Raw genomic sequence first — 16375 nt, forward strand, 5'->3', positions numbered from 1 at the left:
GGCTTTCACTCTATTAAAAGTTATCAATCACTTCTAATCTCAAGTCAACTGTTGGAAAACAGTTATTTGCCATGGTGAAATACTAAAATCAAACAAAAGCAAATTATTTCCGTAAGTTGAGATCCTGGACAGTTTACTTTCTTCTCACTATACCAGGATTATTAAAGTTTCATTCAAAATTCCTGTGAAAAAACTTCCACAGCATACAACGAAGTTCATCACAGCAGCATTCATTTCACAAAGGCCTTTTATACCCATTACACTTTGTCATGGTTTACAAAATGGGCAATAAAATGATCTACAAAAAGTCTTATTTAGCAATAAAAAAATTAGAATGTTATAATAATCAAGAGGGAAAAGACTTACTGAACATATATTAGCACACCCTTTAAAAAACAAAGTTTTTCATCTCCTAAAAAAGCTTTACACTTCATTATAATTACCTCTAAATTCCATGTTAGGCACAATAACCTTTTCACAGATACTTGTCAGCGTGTTCTGGTCCTCAAACAGATTCTTATAGTGAGGTCTCTCACAAACTGAAGCCAGAAATTGAATTGCATTACTTACCAACTGGAATAAAACACAAAAGTGAGCATATTTTTAAAAGCAAAACTGAACCATTTATTTCTTGGGGAAGTTGGAAGGGGGATGTCTTAATTATTTTTCTCCAACATCATCTTACCAAGTCATATTTGACCTCTTGACCTGTTGTAACTAGTAAATTCCAGATGGCTGTGACAAAACGAGGCAGGTACTCTTGAAATTCTTCATCATACTTTTGTGCATACAGTGCAGCATTATCACAAATCTGGGATTTTAGGAGCTCCAATAAGCCTGCTTCCTCTTCATCCTCACATAAGAGAAACCAGAAAACTCAAACATACAACTTTAAATGCTACCATAAACAGAGTAGCTGTAATGCCTGCACTCTTTAAAAATTTAAAATCCAAAGCCACTGTCAATTTACTCACCTAGTCTTTCAAATAAACGAAAGATGAAATACTCATGTATTAATCACTGAGAACAGCCCTCAAAAGTTTTCAAGTTAAATAAAGCCTTTTCTTCTGGTTGCTAAATTACTTACCAAACTGAAAATAACATATCCCTACAGAAACCTGAATAATAAAGATTATATCACACTTTCCTTTATAACATGGTTATTGTATTGTCTTACTATCTCCCAAAAGGTTCTCATTTCAAATGTAAAGATGTGTCCAACCCCCCCAAAAAGATGATGCTATAGGATTCTCAAATAATATTTTGGTTATAAAATATAAAACAACAATCTAAATCAAGCCTGTAGGTCTGCTGCCTATTTTTATAAGCTAACTTTCATTGAAAAACGGTCATACTCATTCTTTTTCCTCATTTATACAATTTCCAGTATTGCTTTTGGCTGTGTTCAACTACAACTGCAGAGGTGAGCTGTTGGAACAGAGACTGTATAGCCCACAAAGATAAAAATATTTATGATCTGGGCCTTTACAGGAAAAGCCTACCAATCCCAATCTAAACAATAACAGTGGATTATATAATACTCTCAACTATAACAGCAGTTCACAAAAATCTTTTGAGCTATACTCTGCCAAACAGCTCATCTTAAGGCATAAAAACAGGGGCTGCTACAAAGATGACAAGGTAGTACATGGCAAACAGCTCTCTATAAGAATCACTATTCTTTTCCTAGTGGACTGACAGAATTATTTTATGGGAACCAAATCCTTTTTTGCTGCTTTTTATTTAATAACTAGTGACCCCAGGAATTAATTAGAGGAAATATTTTAGTATTGCTATTTGCCCCTATTCTATAATAGAAGTGTTAGAGATGAAAAAAATTAGTAAAATGTATATGAAAATAATATATAAATTTATTAATAAACAATCATTACATGATGTAACAATGAAGACATGACATAAAAACAACAAAAATATGATATAAAAACAAAAACATGATGTAAAAACAACACTGATACAATGACTGATAAATTGATTAAACTAATTCAATATCTCCCTGTACACATTAAAAGTAAAAACACTTTCTGAGTGCTTGACTAATTCCCCTTGTGATGAAGTATTTATAATTTTAATGTCCCAAGCTCTTCAAACTTGAGAGAAAGCAACACCTAACTGACCACGTGCGAAAACAGGTTCAGGTAGGAATAGTCCTACTCTGTCTAGAATTTGTCCTTGTGATTTATTATCGCAGGAAACTGTCTTTGAATTAACTTAAATGGAAGGCCCATGTCAGATGTAGTCAAATCAATTATTGGAATCAGAACCACCTCTCCTTCTGCAGATCCTGTTAATACTTCAGCTTCAATTATGTTAGGTCACAATCTTTTGATAATAAATCTAATACCATTACAAAGACCTCATTTACTATTAAGATTTCTCCGTAGCATGATGATTACACCCACTTTCAATTTTAATTTATGACATGGCATTCCCAAGGAGTAATACTATTAGGAAATTTGATGGGAAAATTTTCCTTTTCATCATCCTGTTTTGAATCAATGGAATCATCACTCAAATATGTGTGAAAATCACCATCAAGTATATAAAAAATTTCATTTAATTTTTGAACATGCTCATTTTTGAACAAAGAATTACACGTTGAAATACATATTTTTAAAAATATATTTAATTGCTTTTTTTACAGAGAGGAAGGAAGAAGGATAGTTAGAAACATCAATCGGCTGCCTCCTGCACACCCCTATTAGGGATGTGCCCGCAACCAAGGTACATGCCCTTGACTGAAATCGAACCTGGGACCCTTCAGTCCTCAGGCCGATGCTCTATCCACTGAGCCAAACCGGTTAGGGCTAAATATATTTTTAATATTATCTATAGATATAGTATTTCCAAAGATAGCTTTAATAACAGATCCATTACAAATAATTTCACAGGGGATTTCAATAATATCCATTCCTAAATGAAAACTGCTCCCAAGTTTGCCATCTCCAAGTTTTACTAACCATTCACTGTATGCAGAATCCTGATCTCATATTTAAGAGACAACTTTCTGAAACATCCCCAAACATTACAGTACTTTAAACCCATTTGTATTATGGCTGATCGCATAACATGCAGATGCGGCACAACACTGAGACAGTAGAAAATCCCCTCTGAGAAGAACTTTCCCACCAAATACAACATTCAAATCCTTAATTTCTCTTAGTAATCTGTCTATGGCGTTTATAGCATAACTGATACCATGGTGCATTCATCAATAATGAGAAGTTTGGCTGAAACCGGTTTGGCTCAGTGGACAGAGCCTGCGAACTAGGTCACAGGTTCAATTCCGGTCAAGGGCATGTACCTTGGTTGCAGGCACATTCCCCAGTAGGGTGTGTGCAAGAGGCAGCTGATAATTCTCTCTTATCGAGGTTTCTAACTCTCTATCCCTCTCTCTTCCTCTCTGTAAAAAATTAAAAAAAATAAATAAAAAATCAATAAAATATCTTTTTTTAAAAAAGAAAGAAAAATAATGAGAAATTTGGCCTTTTTAATGGGTCTAGGGTGCAGGTGAGTGGGATTCCTGGCTGGCAGGCTGCTGACAGCAAGCTGACCCCTGGGTGATTCTGCAAGGAATGGGGCTCCCTCCTCCCTCCTGTTAGGGTCCAGTTTGAAAGCCACCCCTGCTCCTGATTGCGGCAGAGTCCCCTCTGGGGTGCTGGGTCAGCCTGAGCTAGGAGCCACCGGTGTTTGGAAGACCTGGAAGACCCACCATGCCCCCAATCCAGGCGGGAGCGGAGGGGGGGGGGGTGTTTTCCCCTCATGATGACCGGTTGTTGGGTTGCAATGCCTCTTGGCCTTTTATTATGAACCTTAGACAAAATTTGCTATAAACTCATAGTAATGACTCTCCCTCTGCAGCCCACTCTCAAAAATTGACTTGAATTACTAATTTCAATTTTTCTTGTATTTGGTGAAGTATTTTAAAATTTTGCTTTTTTATGCTTTTGTTATTTCTTGGGAAAGGGGGAGATCATAAACACATTAGTAAAGAAGCAAATGAGTAACAGAATAAATGCTATGCACTGAAAAGCACATATTACAGAACCCAGATTGGAAACTTATACGCTGTTTGACTTTTTTAAAGAGAATATTATTACAGCCAGGACCGGTTTGGCTCAATGGATAGAGCGTCGGTTTGGGGACTGAAGGGTCCCGGGTTCGATTCCGGTCAAGGGCATGTACCTTGGCTGCGGGCATATCCCCAGTAGGGGGTGTGCAAGAGGCAGCTGATCGATGACTCTCTCATCGATGTTTCTAACTCTCTATCTCTCTCCCTTCCTCTCTGTATAAAATCAATAAAATATATTTTAAAAAAAAAAGAGAGAATATTATTACAGAGGTCTAAGTTTTATGTTTTCTTAATATCTTCAGTGACAATTTTCTATTTCATAAATGTTCACACTGTGAATACTCTAAGGTAGGGGTGTCGAACTCAATCAGAGAAGGGGCCAAAATCTAAAATCCAGCCTAAATCGCGGGCCGAATGGTTTACTGAACAGTCATAAACTGACAATGTCATAAACTGACAGCGGAGTACAGTGATGACAGTGCGGTGCGGGCCACATTGCAAGGTCTGGCGGGCTGGATTTGGCCCGCGGGCCTTGTGTTTGACACATGTGCTCTAAGGCCCTATTTCAATGTAATAAAATAGTCTAATCTATATATAGTGACCTAAGCCAGGTCTACAATAAGAGTAATTGATTCTGTACACTACACATAACCATATATGAAACATCCCACATAATTAAATTATTTGCATTCTTGAAATTCTAGCTATTAACAATGCAAGAGTAAATAATTTTTAAGGAACTAGAATGCCAAATGTTCTCCAATAACTTTATTTCATTTTCTGAAGTCTAACTACCCTCCAAGCTTCTCAGGGGGTACTCAAATAATGTCTTAAAACAAAATGAGATATAATTGATATATATGATTATATTTCAAATCCTTAATTTTAACAAAAGGCTACTTGGGAAATATTTTAAACAATACTTACATCAGTTTGTAGAAGTTTATTATCTAATGTCAAAAGAGTATGAAAATTGTTCATCCAAGTTTCCATATTATCTTCAAAAAATTCAGGGAGATCCTAAAGAATAAATGCAGACTTGAGGCTTTTCATTAAAATAAGTAGCATATTTCCCTGCCAGTGTGGCTCAGTGAATTAAGCGTTATTCCATGCACTAAGAGGTCACTGGTTCAATTCCAGTCTAGGCATATGTCAGGGTGGCAGCTGATCGATGTTTCTATCTCTCTCTTAAAAAAAAAAAAAAAAAAAAAAAAAATCAATAAAAACTTATTTTATTTATTTTATTTTATTTTAAAAACATATTTTAAAAATAATAAGTATGCTATCTACTTCAGTTCCCCCTGCATACACACCAAACGTTTTCCACATACATGCCTACAGACTCCAAGTCCACACTTCTTAGCTTAAGTCAACCATTATCTATTTTGACAAGAATTCTCTGTTCTAATTAGATCTGGCAGATGACTAAACCATTCTGACTTGTGTCTCTATTTAAACACACTTTCAACCACAAATAATGCTGCTTGGTTTCTTGTCCCAATTTAATTTAAATCAACTTATTCTTTCCAGGTCCAGCTAAGACTGTATGAATGAAGCCTTTCCTTATTAAACTCAGTGCTTACCAATATATTCCTTTTCCTTTCTGAACTATTGCATTTAGTGTAAGATGACCACCAATTCAGACTTACTGTCTTATGCAGTCAATGGTTTCCTATTAACAGTACTGCCTTCTTAATGAGGTTGATAAATTCCCCAAGGGTAACATTATGCCTTTGGTGTCCCTGACTATACCTAATAAGAATCTTATTCTACCTGACTTCCAGGAAGCAGAATTCAAAAAAAGATATAAGCAAGATAGGCGCGAGAGAAAAAAAAAGACAAAAGGTATAAGCAAAAACAGTGGCATCCTTTAATTAGCTTTCTCAAACTGCTATCTAGCTGACCACTGATGTGGTTATGGCATTTTGAGCTGTTCAATTCCAACTCTGTCCAATCCTTTGATGGAATGCTTTCCCTACCACTGTGAGTCAGCCTGTAAGGATTAAGTCCCTGTCCTTGGCCCTGGCTAGGACCAATGAAAAGGCCAGATCCTTCCTCTAGCCTTTCTCAGTATAGTAATCTGTACCATTAAGATCCCCTTTGGTTCCTGGAGCCCTAAATCTTAATGAAATGGGTCAAGAACAGAAAGAATGACTGGAGTCCACTATCTTAGTAGCAACAGGGTGATTGGGCATTTTCTATTATAAAATTGTGCCTGTGTTTCCTCTGAAATAACACTGCTTCTTATAACTTCTAAATACTGGTTCTTTGCCTTGTCTCCCCCAGATGTTTCCAATAAGAGCCTTTTTGTATAAGCTAGCCATAGATCTCTAAACAAAGCATGGCTCCCCAGTGCTGAGACCCACTTCAATGAACAAGAGGAAGGCCTGAGAATGTGATCTCATGTCTTCAATAAAAGAGTAGAGAAGGGCTGGGGAACTTTTTTTCTGCCAAGGGCCTTTTGAATATTCCTAACATCATTCCAGGGCCATACAAAATTATCAACTTAAACTAGGCTGTTATATTTGGTCAGACATTTAATTAACTAGTCTCTAATGCCTTGGGAGGGCCAGACCAGATGATTCCTCGGACTTATATGGCATGTGGGCTGGACATACCCCACCACTAAAGTATAGGATTGTTCTCCATAACAATGACTATTTGTAGACAAAGAATGGAGGGAGTAAAAAAACTAATTTATTTACTTTCAGAAAAATCAATGCTGGCAAAGAGGTCTTCATCAAATAGAAAGTTGCATATTTTTTTCAACAAAGAATAAGAATCAAAAACAAGAAATAAAACTTACCTGAAAATTTAAACTGTAGAACAATTTTGAGATCAATATCAGGGAAGAAAACAGAATTCTCAGGGCAGAGGCATCATTTGCATGGGTACTACAGAGTTCAATGGTGGCCTTTGAGAGAAATTTAGGAACATAGTGTTAGTGTATTGTAAGCCTTCATGAAATGAGCTTTGCAATAGGCTGGAATTAAATATTTAAGCAATAAATATCAAGTAATTATAGTATCCCATACCTTAAATAGATTAGTCAAAGGTAAAGCAAAGGCATCCAGAACAAGTTTAATTTCAGTCCATAACTCGTTTGACTTAAATTCATGGCGGTATCTAGAAAATTAAGATGAAATAGGCAACTTACAAGTTTTTAATTATTGACTTTAGTTCCTTAAGAATAGATTAGAGAAAATTCTAATTTTATGAAATTCTTCTTTTTTAAAGGAATCAAGCAGTTTAAGGAGTCTAGGTACTTTACAGATAAGGCAATCCTATATAATAAAGAGATGATATGCAAATTGACCCTCATACCATCGCACAAGATAGCCACCCCCATTTGGTCAAAGACGGCTGCCACAAGAAGCCGGCAAGGGAGGGTAGTTGTGGGAGATCAGGCCAGCAGGGAAGGGCAGTTAGGGGCAACCAGGCCAGTAGGGGAGCGCAGTTGGGGGGGGATCAGGCCTACAGGGGAGGGCAGTTGGGAGCAATCGGACCAGCAGGAGAGCAGTTAGAACAGGGGTCCTCAAACTTTTTAACGGTCCCTCAGAGAGCTGGAGGGCTGGACTATATGAACTACTAATTCCTACTGTAACACCTCGGCTGCGCTCACTGCCCAAAAAACCTGGCGGGCTGGATCAGACTCCTCTGCAGGCCGCATGTGGCCCGCGGGCCGTAGTTTGAAGACCCCTGAGTTAGAAGGTGATCAGGCTCGCAGGCAGGCAAGCAGTTGGGAGCCAGCAGTCTCGGATTGTGAGAGGGATGTCCGACTGCCGGTTTAGGCCCAATCCCTGTCTGACATCCTCCAAGGGATCCTAAATTGGAGAGGGTGCAGGCTGGGCTGAGGGACACCACTCCCAACACTGCATGAATTTCATACACTGGGCCTCTGGTATGAAATAAATATCCTACTTAAGAAGAAACATACTACTAATTGAGAGGCTTATGCTCTTATTCCAGAATTATTATATTCAAAGGAATGACAACAGTGACAGAAATATAAACTGCTTACACAAGCAAAAACATATAAAAAAACAAACGTATTTTAAATGTAGGAGTTTTTATGTAAATACCTTTTAAATAAAGAATGTGCTGTACGAAGAACTCCATTAATGACGTGAAAATCACCACTCTGAAAGCGATTCACCATTTCTGTCAACAAGTCGGGCCATTTCTGAGGGAAATCTTCTCTACCGATTATGCTAATGGCATCGCTTAACTGAGAAGAGGAGGGAAAAGATTAATGAGACAAAAGCTCTACAAACAAGCCTGCCTAAAAACAACAGGGCTTTACATTACCTGCTTCTGAATTTGCTCCGGGCTGCTAAGCATCAAGTGAACTATGTTGGCTTTAATGGCTACTCGGTCAGTTTCACAAATTTTATTTGGTTCATCTTCAACCTAAAAACAAAATATCCATGAGCAAGTAACAAAATCCATGTCCTTGACCAGATAGATTTGTAGAAAAAAATAGAACCACTTCTTACTTCCTGGTTTTCTAAGAAAAGCATACAGAAAAGTAGGGCATTCCCTCTACTTTTCATGAAAGCATGAATTCTTTGATAGGAAAAATGTATATTCCATCCCCGCCTCCCCCCCAAAACTGTCAGTCCACTCCCTTTCTATGCCCCTGATTCTATTATATTCACCAGTTTATTCTGTTCATCAGATTTTTTATTCACTTGATTTTTAGATTCATTTGTTGATAGTGTATTTGTTGTCCATAATTTTTATCTTTACTTTTTTCTTCTTCTTCCTCTTCTTAAGAATTCCCTTCAGCAATTCATATAATCCTGGTTTGGTGGTGATGAACTCCTTTAGCTTTTTCTTGTCTGTGAACCACTTTATCTGACCTTCAATTCTAAATGATAGCTTTGCTGGGTAGAATAATCTTTTTTTAAAAAAATATATTTTATTGCCGAGACAGGTTTAGCTCAATGGATAGAGCGTCGGCTTGGGGACTGAAGGGACCCGGGTTCGATTCCGGTCAAGGGCATGTACCTTGGTTGCGGGCATATCCCCAGTAGGGGGTGTGCAAGAGGCAACTGATCAATGACTCTCTCTCATCGATGTTTCTAACTCTCTATCTCTCTCACTTGCTCTCTGTACAAAATCAATAAAATATATATTTAAAAAAAAAAAGAAACAAAATTTATTTAAAAAAAAAAAAATATATATATATATATATATATATATATATATATATATATTATTGATTTTTTACAGAGGAAGGGAGAGGGACAGAAAGCTAGAAACATCAATGAGAGAGAAACATCAACCAGCTGCCTCCTGTACCCACCCCCCACTGGGGACGCACCTGCAACCAAGGTGCATGCCCTTGACCGGAATCAAACCTGGGGTCCCTCAGTCCGCAGGCTGACTTCTATCCAATGAGCCAAACCGGTTTTGGCTGGGTAGAATAATCTTGGTTGTAGGTTCTTGCTATTCATCACTTTGAATATTTCTTGCCACTCCCTTCTAGCCTGCATAGTTCTGTTGAGAAATCAGTTTGCTTTCTTCCATTTCTTTCATTTGTGACATGTTTGTCTCCACATTTTGGCTGCTTCCCTGTGTTGATAGAGTGGCCTTGTGTGCTAGGTGTCCTACAGGGCCCAGTGTCTGGACAGTCTTGGTGCACCCCTTTTTGGGCTGGGTGTACAGTCTTGTTGTAGTTAAGCCTTGATTGCTGTTGGTATCACTGGGAGGAAATGACCTTCAGGCCAACTGGCTGTGAGGACCAGCAGTGTCTACAATAGAAGAACTGCTGTGCTGGAAATACCCTTATGGGGCAGGACTTGCTTCAGTGGGGTTTTGGTGCTCACTGCGTCTGTCCCTTGAGTGTGTAACTTATGGACGTGAAGAATTGTAATCTGGAATGGTCTTACTGGCTCTTGGATCTCCAAGGAAGTGCAAAGTCAGACACTGCCTGAAGCCACTCAGCAGGAGCTACAGTGAGATCTGCAGATTTCTCCTCTTTGAGGTTTGGAAGTGCCCAGATGAGGCCCAGCTGTGAAGCAAGGCAGGCTACTGCCGCCAATAGCCTTGGGTTGGTTGCGAGAGGCAACAAGTAGGTATAGGTGTTTACCTATGCCCTCATCTTGGTTCTCATTATTTTGCATTTTACAAATTTTTATATATATAAAATTTTCAGCTTTTTATAATTTTTCCCAGTCCACAATACAAACTGCTTCAGTTATTCACTTAGACTGTTTTCCCATATGTCTCTTCAGAAGATAATTAGCTAGAATTAAACGGAGGTTAAAACCTAGTTTCATAATCCTCTAGCAACCTGAGTTATAAAGTTGAAGTAATCTGTATGAATTCAAATGAAACAGGAACTTTGGAAAAGTATCCTTCTTTCAGGTTTTCTAACAGGCAGTCATGCCATCTATGAACAAAGACAGTTTGTGTCCTCTTTGCTCCTTTTATTTCCTTTTCTTACTGCATCAGCAAAGACTTCCAATATAATGTTTAAAAAGCTCGCTGGCCAGAGCCGATTCTTCTTTTTTCAGTCTACTGATGTGATGAATTACATTAATCAATTTTTAACTTTTTAATTAAATTTATTGGGGTGACACTGGTAAGTAAAATTATATAGGTTTTAGGTATACAATTCTATAATATCTCATTTGTATACTGTATTCACCACCCCAAGTCAAGACGCTAATTAATTTTTGAACGTTGAACAAGCCTTACTACCTGGGATAAATCCCATTCGATCATGGTGTGTATTTTTATACTCTTATTTGATTTGTTAGTATTTTGCTGAAGAGGGTGTTGTTTAATTTTATCTTCAATGTGTGTCCAAAATCTTTCAGGAGCACTGCATTATAAACATACAAGGTATTGAACTATGTACTCACAAAATACTTACAATTCTCCAGTTTCTTTTAATATAGTTCTTGAATGTTACTGAGGCACACACTTTTATAACATTATCCTGGGACTTCTCCAGTAATGTTAAAAGCAACAGTGGGTAATTCTGATTTCCTTCCACAGATTCAAGAAACTTCTCAGCTATAAAAGAATTTCCATGTTAGATTTGTTATTATAATCAAATATCTCTACATTATGTGTATGTGGAACTATGTATATTAGATTTAAGCATCATAAAATGGAAAAGATCTTTTCCCTTTGGAAACTAATCAAGGGTCTACTGAGCCTCACTTTCCTTATCTATTAAAAGGACTATATATGATGTTATTATATTATTATTATTAAACTTACATAATACCTCAGTTTTCAAATCATTTGACTCACCTGATTCTCACAAACCTATAATGTGGTCTCATCAGAAGACCACCCCATCTGAAGGAGAACCTGCTTCTTAGAGAGTTTAAGTGACTTTAGGGCAAAAGTTATACACAGTCTTGTTCCAGAAGGGCTATTATTAGTACTATTAGTAATGGTAGCATTATTTCTTTTTACAGTATAACCATGATCAAGATTAAATGAGTTAATTCCGGCTAATATGTTATTAACTCTATGAGTCTGCAGCTTTACTCACATATATTATTTCATTAAGTTGTCACTATTACCCAGAGAGGTAGGTTATTTTAACCTCATTTTAAAGACAAGGCCCCTGAGGTTAAGTAACTTGTCAAAGAACACAGAGCTACAATATTTCATCACTGAAAAAGTTTTCATCTTGTCCTTATTTGACCAGACTAGACTTCAGTTTTCTTCTAGTTATACACATTCCTAATACCATCAATAAATTTATACTAAGATTTTAACATATATTCACACTGATATTACATTTAGAAATATTAAATACCCTAAGTTTACTGATTACACAGTGAAAGTATATAGCACTTCTAATTTTTCCTATCATAAGCCTCACCCATTCAAAGGATCTAATACCCTTTGAAAAAAGATGCTACTAGCACCTATCATTTCCTACAATATCATTTAGCCTGACCAGTGTTGCTCAGTGGTTGAGCCTTAACCTATAGACCATGAGGTCACAGTTTAATTCCCAATCAGGGCACATACCCAGGTGATAGGCTTGATCCCCAATGAGGTGGTACAATTGGCAGCCGATCAATGATCCTGACAATTCTGACTAAAGATGCCTCTATCTATCTATCTATCTATCTATCTATCTATCTATCTATCTATCTTTTAAAAATATTTTTTATTGATTTCAGAGAGGAAGGGAGAGGGAGATATAGAAACATCAATGATGAGAGACAATCATTGATCAGCTGCCTCCTGAATGACCCCACTGGGGATTGAGCCCATAACCTGGGCATGTGCCCCAACCAGGAGTCAAACTATGACCTCCTGAGTCCATAGGTCAATGCTCAACCACTGAGCAACATGGGTCGGGCTAAATAATATTATGGTAGAAAATAATAGGTGCTAACAGCAAACCTTTTCAATAGGTACTGGATCCTATGAATGAGTGAGGCTTAGGACAGGAAAAATTAGAAGTGCTATACACCTTCACTGTGTAACCAGTAAACTCAGGAGATTTAATATTACTCTCTGAACTCAATAAAAAATATATATTTTTTAAAAAATGATTTAACACTTTTTTTCTCTCTGAATTGAGTCCCAAGAGTTTAACTTCCATCCTCAAACCTTTCCTGCTTTCTGTCACCATGTCTTTCTTTAAAGATGAGAAATAAACTGAAACATGGTTTGTTTTTTGTTTTTTAAATATATTTTATTGATTTTGTACAGAGAGGAAGGGAGAGAGATAGTCAGAAACATCGATGAGAGAGAGTCATTGATCAGCTGCCTCTTGCACACCCCCTACTGGGGATATGCCCGCAACCAAGGTACATGCCCTTGACCGGAATCGAACCCGGGACCTTTCAGTTCCTAAGCCGACGCTCTATCCATTGAGCCAAACCGGTTTCGGCTGAAATATGGTTTTAAGTAGCAGAAAACAATTTCCTACGAGTCTATCAGGCTCTTACTATTTCCTTAGTGTCAGCATTTTGTACAGGGCAACACACTATATCCATGATTTGGGAGAAAGCTCATATAGACTGCCAGGTCTCTTTCTTAAATTATAATTAACCCTTTGCACTCCGAACCATTCTGGACATTGGCTACCAGCTACTCAACGCTAACGGCGGAAATGTGCGTTGAATTAACTCAATTCCCCATAATCACTAATAAAATGCAATGTCCCCTGAGAGGGGACATCCGAGTGATATGCTAGAATTCCGATGTCCCCTGAGAGGGGACAGCGGAGTGCAAAGGGTTAATATCCTGGAAGCAATTTTCTCATGAGTTTAAGTATATTCCTTTCTGTGTTCATTTTTCTCAATTTGCGCTCAGAATATTCACACTGACATATTTCCACACACTCAATGACCTTCAAAATGTCTTCCAGTTTATCTATACCACTATCACACCTCAATAACCCATGAGAAGAGTGGTATTTGTAAGCTGGAATCCACTATACATTGCCACCTTCATATCATTTTATAAAGATGTTGGGTCAGTCTACTACCTATACCTAAGAAATATGTCCATAACTCTTCTCAGAAACACCAGTTTATTCCTACACTCTGTCCTGGATTAATAAAAAAAAATGCCACCTTCACCTTAAAAGACATAATTATTAAAAATAATTTCAATAGATAATGTTGGCAGAGGTTTTCTGGGAAAGACTAAGAAGATTAGAGCCATTAATTTCCTTTTATCCAAGAACACATTACCTCTTTAAGCACTAATGGGAAGTTCACAAATTTTTCCTTTCAGAAATCACAAAGGCTAGGATGAATTGCATTAACATGTTTACAATTCTATGTTTTGTATGTAACATCACTATGACACACACACATGCATGCATTCATTTGTATCTGCATGGGGCCCTTCCAAAATTCTCTTCATGAGCAGGCACACTTGTAAATTCTAAAGAAGATTAAAAGCATTTCTGGTGCCGGAACCAGTTTGGCTCAATGGATAGCTGATCATTGATCAGCTGCCTCCTGAATGACCCCACTGGGGATTGAGCCCATAACCTGGCTTGGGGACTGAGGGGTCCCGGGTTCGATTCCGGTCAAGGGCATGTACCTTGGTTGCGGGCACATCCCCAGTAGGGGGTGTGCAAGAGGCAGCTGATCGATGACTCTCTCTCATCGATGTTTCTAACTCTCTATCTCTCTCCCTTCCTCTCTGTACAAAATCAATAAAAAATATTTTTAAAAATATATATTTTTAATAAATAAATAAATAAATAAATAATGAAAGCATTTCTAGTTAATATGGCTTACATCAAGGATCCTCAAGTGACTTCTTACAGGACACATATGGCCCTCAAAATTAGTTTGATTTGTATGAATTTCAAAATTGTTCGAAGTTATTAGTTGCTATCACTTAAAAGTAAGGACATTTCATATAAATATCCTTATTTTTCAAGTAAAGCTGGAAATAAGATTTTTGCAAAACTAGTTTGAATCCCCCTAAGAGAGCTGGTTCCAAATAACAACTGCCCCTTATCAAAGCATATAGTCACAGATTACCAGTCCCCACTTGGTCTGCTCCCTCATTTACCTTCACATCTGATTCCTGTGAGCACCTGAGTTGCAAGTCTAAGTTTATACTAAGTTTCTCATGGAAACTGATAGGTCTTAATATGTAATAATTAAATCAATCCCAGCATGAAGATTATGAATTGAGTGTCTGATTGCCTGGTTTCATTCACTTAATCACTTTTTAGGCAGTTAACATTCATCTCTATGCCCTAATTATTATCTTTCTAAAACTGGCAGGTGTAGGGAATTTCAGAAAAGTGAAGGGAAAAAGCATTCTAAACATATTAGTACTTTATATTCCAGAGGAGGCCAAATAAAAGCTATTTTACTTAAAAAACAAAACAAAAAAAAAACCCGTACCACTCTATGCTATAACATTTGAAGACAGCCAACCACACATTTTATGGTTACAGAATGAAAAATAAACTGTCTGAAAATCCAAGTGTAAATCATTTTTTTAAATCTATATTTACAAACAGCAGTTGGCATAAAGTTTTCCCTCACCTGTCCTTTAAGAATAAATCAACCACAAACAATATTTATTCTCTTTACCTGGACGTCTGATGGCGGGATCAGGATCAAGAGTTTTCTTTAAATATTCTGTTAGCGTTTGCAAATTTGCATCACTGAGCTCCATTGCGATAAAATCTAGAACAAGAAATAAGGCTTGGGTAACTGGGCACAGGTGAACACAGTAATTTGCATTAAAAAAATCATTTCATGTTATCAGTCTTCTCTCTGAAAGTCATTATTGTTATGTTTGAGCATGGACTATAAATCTTACTCTGACCTAAGATAAGAAGGGCTTTTCTGAAACAATGGTGAGATAATTTTGATATACAGTAAAGGAGAAGAAATAACATGTCATAATTTTTAAAAGGCACAGAAAAGCAAAACTGAAGGCTTGATCAAAGTCACCATAAAGTTAATCTAATTTATGAAACAGAGCAAAGGGTAAAAAGACACCAAAGAATGTTTTTAAAGTCCTGCTATTAAAATTAAAGCAGTAAACATATATGCACCCAATATAGCAGCACCTAAATATATTTAAAAACTTCTGCCCTTGCTGGTTTGGCTCAGTGGATAGAGCACTGGCCTGCGAACTGAAGAGTCCCGGGTTTGATCCTGGTTGCAGGCTCCTCCCCGACCCAGACCCTGGTTGGGGCTCGTGCAGGAGGCAACCAATCGATGTGTTCCTCTCACATTGATATTGCCTCCCTGTCTTTTCCTCTCACTTTCACTCTCTAAAAATCAATAGAAAAATATCCTCTGGTGAGAACTAAATATACATATAAATGTGTGTGTGTGTGTGTGTGTGTGTGTGTGTATACAGATCTATATATGTAAAAGCCCAAGCGACCATTATGACAGAATGACTGGTCAACCAGTTGCTATGATGTGCAATGACCAGAAGGAGGCACTCAACACAGGAGCTGCTCCCTGGTGGTCAGTGCGCTCCCACAGCCAATCTCCCACAGCCAGCCAACCTCCCTTGGTCCCTCCCCCTGGGCCAGCAAACCTCCCTCGGCCATTCCCCCCATCTGGCAGGCCCTGTCCGGCAGCTGGCAGGCCCTGTCCGGCAGCTGGCAGGCCCTGTCCGGCAGCTGGCAGGCCCTGGTCATGATAGGCCCTGATCGCTGGGCAGGCCCAGGGACCCCACCCATGCAATAATTTCATGAACCAGGCCTCTAGTATACATATAAAAACTTTTGGAGGCCTCTAAAGGAGAGATAGACAACAATACAGTTATACATACTAGGGACTTTACTATCCCGCTGAC

General features: G+C 37.8%; 1 protein-coding gene across 1 annotated transcript in view; it reads right to left on the minus strand.

Moving 5' to 3' along the window:
* CSE1L (chromosome segregation 1 like) overlaps positions 1-16375 on the minus strand; it is a 42310-nt gene that overhangs the window by 16523 nt on the left and 9412 nt on the right. Inside the window, exons 2-10 of the mRNA XM_084887086.1 lie at positions 15148-15243; positions 10974-11116; positions 8399-8500; positions 8173-8318; positions 7126-7216; positions 6897-7004; positions 5018-5110; positions 686-853; positions 444-573 (exon numbers count right to left, since the gene is read on the minus strand). Of these exons, the coding sequence (XP_084743212.1) occupies positions 444-573; positions 686-853; positions 5018-5110; positions 6897-7004; positions 7126-7216; positions 8173-8318; positions 8399-8500; positions 10974-11116; positions 15148-15232 (1066 nt within the window). The 5' untranslated portion in view covers positions 15233-15243. The remainder of the gene's footprint in view (positions 1-443; positions 574-685; positions 854-5017; positions 5111-6896; positions 7005-7125; positions 7217-8172; positions 8319-8398; positions 8501-10973; positions 11117-15147; positions 15244-16375) is intronic.

This window comes from Pipistrellus hanaki, assembly GCF_964339955.1.
Source record: "Pipistrellus hanaki genome assembly, chromosome: 6".
NCBI lineage: Eukaryota > Metazoa > Chordata > Mammalia > Chiroptera > Vespertilionidae > Pipistrellus > Pipistrellus hanaki.